This window comes from Saimiri boliviensis, chromosome 8 (genome assembly GCF_048565385.1).
Source record: "Saimiri boliviensis isolate mSaiBol1 chromosome 8, mSaiBol1.pri, whole genome shotgun sequence".
In the NCBI taxonomy this organism is placed as follows: Eukaryota; Metazoa; Chordata; class Mammalia; order Primates; family Cebidae; genus Saimiri; species Saimiri boliviensis.
In genome coordinates this window covers 15,122,260-15,133,952 of record NC_133456.1, presented here as the reverse complement: position 1 = coordinate 15,133,952, position 11,693 = coordinate 15,122,260, and the positions used below count along the sequence as shown (strand labels likewise).

The 11,693-nt window shown below is 44.8% G+C and overlaps 1 protein-coding gene across 1 annotated transcript; it reads left to right on the top strand.

Annotated features, from left to right (window-relative positions):
• Nucleotides 1–705: 705 nt before the first annotated feature.
• CRIPTO (cripto, EGF-CFC family member) lies at nt 706–8,433 on the top strand. The gene is made up of 7 exons (XM_074403525.1): nt 706–787; nt 3,221–3,380; nt 5,398–5,450; nt 5,523–5,669; nt 6,060–6,174; nt 6,271–6,380; nt 7,448–8,433. The coding sequence occupies exons 1-7, from the start codon at nt 706–708 to the stop codon at nt 7,594–7,596; spliced, it is 816 nt and encodes a 271-aa protein (XP_074259626.1). The 3' UTR covers nt 7,597–8,433.
• Nucleotides 8,434–11,693: the final 3,260 nt, after the last annotated feature.

The following is an 11,693-nucleotide window of genomic DNA, read 5'->3' as shown; positions in this document are numbered from 1 at the left end:
TATCTATGTCTAAAAGTCTAAATCGGATTTCCCATAGCCTAACACGGTTCTCAGTAAGTACATCAAAATTATCTATTGTCTTAAATGTGATAAATGCTCTCTAATAAGTTGCCCAGAATTCAGCCCAGAATATCAGTGGTGGTTTGGGTTACCTATTTCGGATTTGCCTTTTTTCCTTCTTCGTTGGGGGAAGAGGGCAATCTTTGTTTTATTTCTAGGCTCAGGATTGGAGAAACAAGTTGTTTTCCTGTGGTGCTTCTCAAGGACCTTGCCCTCGCCCCATCCCCATCTTAGAAAATAGGGCTGAGATTTAACAGCTGTCGGCCACAGACACGGCCGGGGGAGGAGGACTTAGCCGGAAACACTGCACCAGAGGTTGGGGAAGCTGAGATTTCTGGACCTCTTAGTCCAAGGGAATAAAGGATAAGGGGGAAAAGTTGATGAAAGACAGAAAAAAAAGAAAAAAAGAAAAAAAAAACAAGCAGTTTACAATACAGTGATGACAAGATAGGCTTTGGGGACACTGAGTGCCAGGACAGAGCTCTCAGCACAGCTGGAAGCTGGAGTAGGGAGGATGGTCTCTTCAAGGACTTCCCAGACAAATGACATTTGGGCTGAGTCTCAAAGAAGCCAGTTTAAGTGCCCTGCAAGGACCAGCCAGGTCGTAGAAAATGAAACACAAACACCCAATAACTACAGGACACAATGCAAACCCAAGCAGCAATGAAGTACTACTTTTCACATACTGTATTAGCAAAACTTAAGACGCTTGCTGCAGCCAGAGCTGGTAAGTACTTGGGAGATGAGCTCTCAATACCAACTCAAGGGGGAGGGAGGAGGGGCGGAGAGGAGATTGGTGTAGGCTTCTTCGAAAATAATTTGGCAACACCCACCCTTTAACCAAGCAATTCCAGTGCTGGAAATTTACAAGAGGAATATGCTCTCAAGCGTTCACCAAGATATACATACAAAGAAGTTCACCACAAAACATAGAAACATGTCATGTCTACTCATTGATAAAATAATGTATAACATGTCTATGTAGGAAGAAATATGATACAGCCCCCATGGCGCACAGAGGAAATGAAGTCCTCTCTTAAGCCCTTGTCCATTTCTCCTATGCCATTTAGGTAACAATATGGCTCTAAAATGACCTGCTTGAGCACACCTTCCCCACTGATATTGCAGATTTTTGAATGCAGAAATCTATCCTTTTACGTCCAACAGATACCTGCGCAAATACAGTCTAGGTTGCAATTTGTGAGTTTGTCAGTGAAAACAGAAATCCATTAACTTGTTAATGAAGTTCGGCCGGGACCCACTGGGTGGGTAACGCTTCCGCAGGAGTGTGGCTTAGGTGTTAACAGAAGCTGTTGGGCTGTTGGGTGCTAAACTTGATGGGATTACAGAGACCCCAGCGTTCCTCAGCTGGAGGGTACATATACATACAGGATTCCCCGGCTCCTTCGCTCCCTTCCATCTCCTGGTCTGCCTGGATGTTCAAGGGGACAATGACAGAGATAAGATCTAAGTGCCCCATGATAAAAGGAGGCTTTTACCTTGAAATACTGTCATTGTACTACAGAAATGGCTCTTCTTTCAACTTCTTGTTGGAATTTGATTCTATGGGTTGTCAACCATTTAAATAAGGTCGAATTGGCCTTCGAGAGTTAAAATTGATCCCATTCTCCAAGTTTATTTTCTTCCTTGAATTTTTGGCAGACACTGGAAGTCTGTCCTTTGATTGTGATGATTTTCATTCCATCATTCTTATTTGGATGATTTTAAGTCAAATGCTTATTTGTGTGATTTTAAACACAATTCTGCCCCAGTTTTCAATATATAACGTCTCAAGGGCAGTACTGAAAAGGCCAAGACCAAGAGCATTGTTTTTCGCTTTCTGCTATCATTGCCTTTTGTAAGGGGTGAGCTGGGGAATCCCCAGTGCACAGCACTTCCCAGTCCTAGGCCTGACCTTTTGACACACAGCACGCACTGGCCTGGAGGCAGACCAGCAGCCCAGTTTCTTTCTTTTTTTTTTTTTTTCTTTTTTCTTTTTTTTTTTTTTTGTAAAGATGGGGTTTCACCATGTTGGTCAGGCTGGTCTTGAACTCCCGACCTCAAGTGATCTGCCCACCTTGGCCTCCAAAGTGCTTGGATTACAGGCGTGAGCCACCACACCAGTGACCAAGTAGAGGTGACCAGGGGCCATCCTAGGGTAGTCATTCAATTCCCCCACCTGGAGGCAGCAACAATGTTTTGCAGTTAGTACAATTAAAATCACAATTACTGTTCTTTCTCTCCAGCCTCACAGTGGGGTCACTTCTCACAACTGCTTCTCCAGAGCCAAGCTCCAGTCTACTGGCAACCCAGTAGTAGACATCAAATGCCTGTTAAACAACCCTTAATCTCCAGCCCAACAGCAAATATCTATCCTCTTTTTTTTTTTTTTTTTTTTTTTTTTTGAGATGGAGTTTCGCTCTTGTTAACCCAGGCTGGAGTGCAATGGCACGATCTCGGCTCACCGCAACCTCCGCCTCCTGGGTTCAGGCAATTCTCCTGCCTCAGCCTCCTGAGTAGCTGGGATTACAGGCACACGCCACCATGCCCAGCTAATTTTTTGTATTTTTAGTAGAGACGGGGTTTCACCATGTTGACCAGGATGGTCTCGATCTCTTGACCTCGTGATCCACCCGCCTCGGCCTCCCAAAGTGCTGGGATTACAGGCTTGAGCCACCGCGCCCGGCTATCTATCCTCTCTTAAACACCACAGCCCTTCCCTTCCCCTTCTTCCCACCCCCACCCCAAAACCTGGCCCAGGCTCTGACTACTCTAGATCCACTGGGCTTCCTCTGCAGTCAGTACCTATGGGCAACAGGGATCTCTTCAGAGGGTGCTGATCCTTAGAGAAGGGATTTTGTGTGGCTGAAAAACCTGGCGGGCTGGGGTTCTGGTCTGGTTAATGCCAACATCGCCAGACTGGAGACCTCAGTTACTTCCTCTGAAAATGCGATGATTTCCAGCAGTCTAATTTCAACTCTTAAAAACTCCAGAACAGCCCCTTTAGTTGAGGAAATAGCAATGCAGGGGTGTGCTCTGTTGCCAGTTCTGCCAGGGGCCTGCCCAGTCTCTGAAGCCAAAACATTCAAATCCCCCAGATAGAACTAGTTGTCGTGTCCCTAGGGTGAGACTACCAACGTTGGCGCTGCTATCGACTTAGCACCTTGGGCCCGTGAGGACTGCGGTGCACAGGCTACCTGCGGAGGTGCCGCACTGAGTCACAGCTTGAAACTTCGCGGCTCCCGGCGAGCCTTCTCCTCCGCAGAGCCCTCCCCCACCTCCGGCCTCCTAGAGCTTCAGACCAAGTTCCCCGGTCCCCAGTGAGTCTCAGCAGGCCACCTGAAGCGTTTCACCTGAAAAGGCCAGACAGAGAGGAGGCGAAGCGCAGCCGGAATTAAATAGTCAACTGCTGTGGACTTGGAAATGCTGCGGCATCCCACCCTTGACTGGATGGGGCCCTACTCCCCCCAGTAAAAATCGTTTTCGTTTGCGTCTCCCAAGAACAACTGTAGAATTAAATAACACCTTTTCCCAGCACCTGTGGGTCCGAGGCATTCACACTGTAGATAGACCCTGACGCTGAAATGGCCTCGGATGCTACCAATTCTTTCTGCCGTGGCCTAAATCCAATAAACAGAGATGGATGGAAACAGATGTAATAAAAGCTTCAGATTTGCGTGCCTGGCAATATTAAGTAAACGGTCAGGCTTTCGTTTAGAAATTGGAATTAAAGGCGATTTGGAAACTACTAACGACTTCGGGCGTGTAATACTTGAAATCACCCGGAGGATCGAAAGGTCAGGTGAGGAGACTCAGGCTCACAGACGTGCCTAAAATCACAGACGCAATAAAATCTCGAATGCTTTGAGACCCATATATTTTCAGGTTTTCCTAATTAAAGCAATGACTTTCCGCCACGCCTCCAACCTGAAATCACCAACTTGATTAGAGAAATTGATTTTTCTTTTTCTTTTTTTCCAAAAGCGTTCATCTGATCATTTTAGCCTGCCACTAATGATAGAGATTTTAGGGCAAGTTAACCACAGTTTTACAAGACTCCTCTCCCGCAGCGTTGGGCATTGTCATGCCGGCGGGCCTCCCGCCCACCTGAGGGGTCTCTCCGCCCCTACAAGGGTTTGTTGTTGAGGAAGGTGAATCCCCGGAAAGGCTGACGACTCAGCTCAAGGTCAAAACGTCGAGGGCGAGGGCATTCAGTTTCTCCTGGTCACCTTTGCTCCTGCTTCTGCTACGACCTTCTGGGGAACGCGTATTTCTCGTTTTCTTCTTAAGCTGCCATTTTTGCTTTAGGAGATGAATGTTTTCCTTTGGCTGTTTTGGCAATGACTCTGAATTAAATCGGTGCTAACGCCTTCTTCCCCCTAATTGTTAAAAGCTATGGACTGCAGAAAGAAGGCCCACTTCTCTTCCAGGTATGAGCTAATCTTGAATGTGAACTTTTTTTGATTGCTAGAGATTGCCAGCTTAGGAAACAATGTTCTACGCCTGTCATTTGATTTTTCTCTTGCTTAAACGTTAAAGGAGCAGCCAACGGCACTGCTTTTTTCCTGAAAGACCTGGAATCTCACACGGTTACTTCTAACTTTGCCATTGGCTTTCTTTTCCTTTCTTTTTTAAACGGAGTCTTTCTCTCTCTCTCTCTCTCTCTCTCTCTCTCTCTCTCTCTCTCTCTCATATGAAAACTGCATGCAGGAGAAGAATTATGTGAAATAGAAGACAAAACACGCCAGGCGCGGTGGCTCAAGCCTGTAATCCCAGCACTTTGGGAGGCCGAGGCGGGTGGATCACGAGGTCGAGAGATCGAGACCATCCTGGTCAACATGGTGAAACCCCGTCTCTACTAAAAGTGCAAAAAATTAGCTGGGCATGGTGGCGTGTGCCTGTAATCCCAGCTACTCAGGAGGCTGAGGCAGGAGAATTGCCTGAACCCAGGAGGCGGAGGTTGCGGTGAGCCGAGATCGCGCCATTGCACTCCAGCCTGGGTAACAAGGGCGAAACTCTGTCTCAAAAAAAAAAAAAAAAAGAAGATAAAAGACATATATGTCCATAACTAGAAAACGTAATTAAAATTGTGGACCTACATGAGGACAGAGCCTAAGAAATAATAATAGATATTAAAAGACTTGGATATTGGTGACTCTTTTTTTTTTTTTTTCAACACTTTTCTTTGTTGCATGAATTAGCCATTAAAAAAGAAAGATGGTGCTCTGCACTTTCTCTTCAGCCATGTGTGGCCTTGCGATGAGAAGACCCAGGTGTTAACTTGTAAGGTTTCATTTCTTTTGTTTTGCTAACTCGTGTCTGACTTCCTCTTCCTAGTGTGATTTGGATCATGGCCATTTCTAAAGCGTTTGAACTGGAATTAGTTGCCGGTGAGAGACCTTTGGTTCTTTTTATCACTCACAATTTTTATGTGGCCTGAAATACAGACTTCATGAATTGATTTTGTCGTGAAGGGCTGGGCCATCAGGAGCCTGCGCGTCCATCTCAGGGAGACCTGGCCTTCAGAGATGACAGCATTCGGCCCCAGGAGGAGCCTGCCATTCGCCCTCGGTCTTCCAAGCTTGTGCCGCCTGTGGGGTTACAGCACAGTAAGAACGGCCTGGCCTCCCTGCTTCTGTCCTGGCCCTTCATGTGTCTCCTGAGTATCTTTTCAACACTCTTTCACCTAAAGGGGTACCTGGTTCTGGAACTGGGCAGGTGCTGGACTGCGTTTAGTTTTGGAAGCGAGACAGGGATTGTGTATTTGACGTCCCTGCAGCGCAGTTTTCCTCACCTGAGTCCACTAAACACTGGAGAACCCCAGAACCACCACTGGCCTCTGCATGAAAATGACTTCTCTGCTCAAAGGCGCAGTCTTATTCTCTGAGGTTTACAATGTGTTTTACAAATACGTTGGTGCTGTATTGACCTTCGCTTACAGGAGTTGCCCTTGCACACTTCCATCTCTCCGCCCTCAGGCACCTGTTCTTATCTTTCAGGTAAGGAGCTAAACAGAACCTGCTGCCTGAATGGGGGCACCTGCATGCTGGGCTCCTTTTGTGCCTGCCCACCTTCCTTCTATGGACGGAACTGTGAGCACGATGTGCGCAAAAAGTAAGCCACTCAGAGGGGCGGGGAGCAGTGGAGACGAGAGGGAAAGGGAAGTGAAATTCCAGACCCAAGGGTATCGCCTTACCTGTTCATTCTCAGGAACTGTGGGTCTGTGCCCCATGACACCTGGCTTCCCAAGAAGTGTTCCTTGTGTAAATGCTGGCACGGCCAGCTCCGCTGCTTTCCTCAGACTTTCCTACCTGGCTGCGGTAAGTGGAGGTTCTCTTTCTTTTGCCTTTTGAGGTTACGTAGTTGCCTTGGGGGGTGCTTAGTTAACAGGCTGTGCCTGTACCTCTTGGCTTGCTAGAGCCTGGCAGCCAAAGTTCTGCTTATAAAAGCATCGTGACTCCGGATGAGATAGTTGCCTTGGCCTCTTCGATATTTACTTCCTCGGAAACCTATCTGGTCCTAGTGCCCTTCAGGTGGAGAGGTATTTCAAGTCTATTTGACATTTGATGGTCTGAACTTCTGATGAGGAAAGTAAACAAGTCTTGGTCTCTTGTTTAACCAGGAGATCCTCTCTGGTGTTCATTTCCTTTGGGCAGGGGGACCCAAACCATCTCCAGGATGGGCAGCTCAATTAGAGTCCACCCCAATGGCAAATTCTATCAGAGGCTTGGACCGTTGCTCATCCTTTAGAAACTTCCAGGGTCCTAAAAGTCCTGGGCAACTCCCCTTCCCAATGACAGGTCACAGAACCCTTTCACTTTATTGATTTTTCCTGATTTGAGGAAAACAATAAAAAAAAAAAAAAAAAAAAAGGGCAGCACCTGGAGAGAACAATAGGCCCCGGTCCTCTCTCCACCCCAGCCTGAGCCAGGTTTTTAGGGTCCTTCAAACTCAGAGACCTGTCATAGTTCTGGGCCTTGGAGATGTTAGAGGTGGAAAATATTCAAGTCCAGGAGGTAAATGAAAGCAAACATTTACTTTTTGCTAAGAACTAGATGGAATTCCCCGATCCAGGCAGGGATTGTGTCTTTGCCATTTGCATCCTGGGTGTCAGGCTCAGGGTAGGTGTTTGATAAGTGTGGGCTGGATGATTGGATGTGTAGGGACCATGTTTTCTTCCTGGAACATGCGGCCCAATCAGAGCCTAACCAGGTTCTGCTCATCCCTGCAAGTGAAGGAAGGCATCACCACTGGACTTGGTTTCAGGTGTGAGAGTGTCCCAAGAAGAGCAGGTTAGCAGTAGGCGAGTAGCTAAGCCATGAGTGTGGACAGCAGGATGAACTGCCGGAGAGGTTTCTTTTAATGACCAAGCATCCCTACCTTCCAGATGGCCTTGTGATGGATGAGCACCTCGTGGCTTCCAGGACTCCAGAACTACCACCGTCTGCATGTACCCCTTTGATGCTAGCTGGCATCTGCCTTTCTATACAGTTACTATTAATTGACATTGACCTATTTCCAGAAATACGATTTTAGATATTAGGCAAATTTCATGACCAGTAAAGGCTGCTGCTACAATGTCCTATCTGAAAGATGATCATTTGTTAGTTGTCTTAAAATAATGAATACATTTCTAAAATGGTCTCTAGTATTTCCTTACAGAACCAACTACTTCTTACCTCTTTGCCCCGCCTTCCCCCGAAAAAACGACTTCTTTTTTCAAAAGAAAGTCAGCCATATCTCCATTGTGCCTAAGTCCGGTGTTTCTTGATACGGTAATTCTACCAAGGCCTTCTTCATATGTTCTTTTAAACAATTGAATTATCTCTTCAGATTATTAAAGACTAATCCTAATATGGACCTTAGGATACAGATTTGAGTAGAGTTGATAAAATCAATTAAAATAGTCTCTTTAAAAGGAAAGAAAGCCTCTTTAAGGGGAGGAACCAGAGTGCTGAAGGAAGGAAAGTCGTCTGCATGTGTGCAGGGAGACTGGGTAGGAAGGAGGAAGCCAGTGGGGGAGAGAGGTTGGAAAACATAAAATGGGTTACTTAATTGGTGATTAGATAGGCGTAGAGAAGCAAGTTAAAAGGCTAAATGGAAGGGCAAGTTTCCATCATCTATAGAAAGCTATATAAGACAAGGTCACCCCTTTTTTCCCCAAAGGCATTGTAAGAAGAATGAAGTCTCCTTAGAAAAAAAAAATTATACCTCAATGTCCCCAACAAGATTGCAAAATAAGTTGTTTCCTCCAAGCTATGCAATTCTTTTAAGTGTCGTAAAAGAGAAAATTTTCACAATATATTTCGTTGTAAACCTTGTAAACCAAGTATTAAAACCACACATCATAAAGCCCATTTTAAAAATACATGGTATTTATGTGTATGCACAGTAAAAATGGAATATACATTGACCTAAATGTGAACTGGTTATTTCTAGGGGGTGAGGTGCTTTATGATGGTAGGTTTTTGCTATCTGTGCTCTTTCGTATTTTCCAAAGTACCATGGTGAGGATGTGTTATATCTGTTTTCATATGTAATATGGCAACTACAGCTGGCTCAAAACTGAGGAAACCAGAAGAGCCCAGTCCTAGGTGAGTGCTCAGTTGTTTCTGGCTTTGATGTGTCTGTTCTTCTGTGAAGGACAAGATTTGCTTCTATTACTTAGGTACCGCTTGATCCATAATTTGTGTTTTTCTAAATTAATCCTCTGCAGATGCAAACTTCCAAATAGCTGAAATTTTTTACAATGCCTAATGGAAATAAAGTGAAATGGGATAAGCAGGAAGCAGTGAGGTGTACCAGAAAGCACAAAATCGGGAGTGGACAGGCCGGGTATGAAGGGTGGGCTGGCCACTCACTCACTGACAGCGGGACCCAGCTTCCCAATCTCAATCTGGATTAGTGCCTACATCACAGTATTAGAAGTAAGTGACATAAAGTACTTAAAACACTTATACAAAAATAGATTCTCAATAAATGTCACATTTTCTTCTCTATTTACCTGCATATTTACCACAAGGGATTTTAAAACATTTTGGGGGCCAGAAATATAATATTTTTTTTCTGAGACGGTTTCATGCCTCCCTCAGACTGGACTGCAGTGTGGCATTCACAGCAGCTCACTGCAGCCTTGCCCGCCTGAGCTCAAGCGCTCCTGCTTCTCAGTCTCCCAAACAGCTGGGACTACAGGGGCACACCACCACAGCCAGCTAATTTTGCTTATTTATTTATTTACTTCCAAGACAGAGTTTCACTCTTATTGCCCAGGCTGGAGTGCAAAGGTCTGATCTCAGCTCACTGCAACCTCCGCCTCCTGGGTTAAGCGATTCTCCTGCCTCAGCCTCTTGAGTAGCTGGGATTACAGGTGCATGCCACCACACCCGGCGAATTTTTTGTATTTTTGGTAGAGATGGGGTTTCATCACGTTGGCCAGGTTGGATCTCAAACTCCTGACCTCAGGTGATCCACCCACCTCGGTCTCCCAAAATACTGGGATTACAGGTGTGAGCCACTGCACCTGGCCAATTTTGCTTATTTTTTTGTAGAGATAGGTTCTTGATTTAAGCAAGCCACATCATCTGTATTTATTTTTTTCTTTATATCAACTCATTTTTATTGTGGTAAAATATACATAACATAAAATTTACCATGTTCATCCTTTGTAAGTTCAGTAGCATTTAAGTACCTTTGCATTGTTCAGTACCTTTAAGTACCTTTGCATTGTTGTACAACTGTCACCACCATCTATTTCCAAAACTTTTTCATCATCCCAAACTGAAACTCTACCTATTAAACATTAACTACCCCTTTGCCCTTCCCCAGCCCCTGGTAACCACTCTTTAACTTTCTGTCTCTGAATTTGACTGCTTCAGATACCTCAAGTAAGAGGAGTCATACGCTATTTGTCCTTTTGCGGCAGACTTATTTCACTCAGCGTCATGTCTTCAGGGTTCACCCATGTTGTAGCATGTGTCAAACTTTTTTTTTAACGCTGAGTATGTTTCATTGTATGTGTATACTACATTCATCCATTGATGGACATGTGAGTTGTTTTCACCTTTGGCTACTGTGAATCATCCTACTATGAACATTTGTGTACAAATACCTGTTTTGAATCCCTGCTTTCTGTTCTTTTGTGTACATACTCACAAGTGGAATTGCTGGATAATATGGTGACACCAAGTCTCAATTTTGTGACATTTTACATTCCCACCAGTAATGCACAAGAGTTCCAGTTTCTCTACATCCTGAAATCAGGGTTTCACCATCTTGGCCAGGCTGGTCTTGAACTCCTGACCTCAAGTGGTCCACCTGCCTTGGCCTCCCAAGTGCCGGGATTATACCTGTGAGCCACCATGCCCAGCCAGTGGTGCTGTTTTAAAGGCCTAACATCAGAGGATGGTTTACTTATCAGGGCTCAGCCTCCACCATGGAACATTACATTACCTTTTAAAAATCTTTAGAAAAGACTTTTCATGATCTGGAAAAATGCTTAAGATACTATGTCAGGTGTTAAAGGGAGAATATGGTATGGTTTCACCTGGAATTCTTAAACAGTAGGAAACAAAAATATAAAGTGGTCAGTTCTGAGTAGGATAATTATGGGTAATTTTAAATCTTTTTTTTTTTTTTTTTTTGAGACCGTGTCTTACTTTGTCACCCAGGCTGGAATGCAATGGCATGGTGTCAACTCACTGCAACCTCCACCTCCTGGATTCAAGTGATTCTCCTGCCTCGGCCTCCCAAGTAGCTGGGATTACAAGCTCCCACCACCACGCCCAAATATTTTTTGTACTTTTAGTAGAGAGGGCATTTCACCACGTTGGCCAGGCTGGTCTTGAACTCCTGACCTCATGATCTGCCCTCTTTTGCCTCCCAAAGTGCTGGGATTACAGATGTGAGCCACCACGCCCGGCATATTTTTTAAGACTACAATAGCATGTAATTAATTTCATAATTGGGAAAAAATCTTTTGTAAATAAAGTCAAGATTTAGTATGAATTTGTGAGGTTACAAATAATCCTAGTAAAGTTCATGGGTCTTTCATGGGCAAAGGAAAAGTCATCCTGGGACAACTATGAAATTACCAGAGGAGAAAACCTTCGAGAGGAGTGGCTAGATATAGAATACATGTTTTTATGTCAATGAAAATTATGACAGTTATACTCTGATGACATCAGTAAATAAAAGCAAATCAGAGGCTGGGCATGGTGGTTCACACTTGCAATTCCAGCACTTTGGGAAAGGCCAAGATGGGTGGGTCGCTTGAGGTCAGAAGTTCAAAACCAGCCTGGCCAACATGGTGAAACCCTGTCTCTACTAAAAAAAAAAAAAATACAAAAATTAGCCAAGTGTGATGGTGTGCACTTGTAATCCCAGCTACTCAGGAGGCTGAGGCAGAGAATCACTTGGACCTGGGAGGCAGAGGTTGTAGTGAGCCGAGATCCACTGCACTGCAGCCTGGGGGACAGTGAGACTCCATCTCAAAAAAAAAAAAAAAAAAAAAAAAAAAAAGCCTATAATCTTAACACTTTGGGAGGCTGAGGCAGGCAGATCACAAGATCAGGAGTTTGAGACTAGCCTGGCCAATAGGGTGAAACCCCGTCTCTACTAAAAATACAAAACATTAG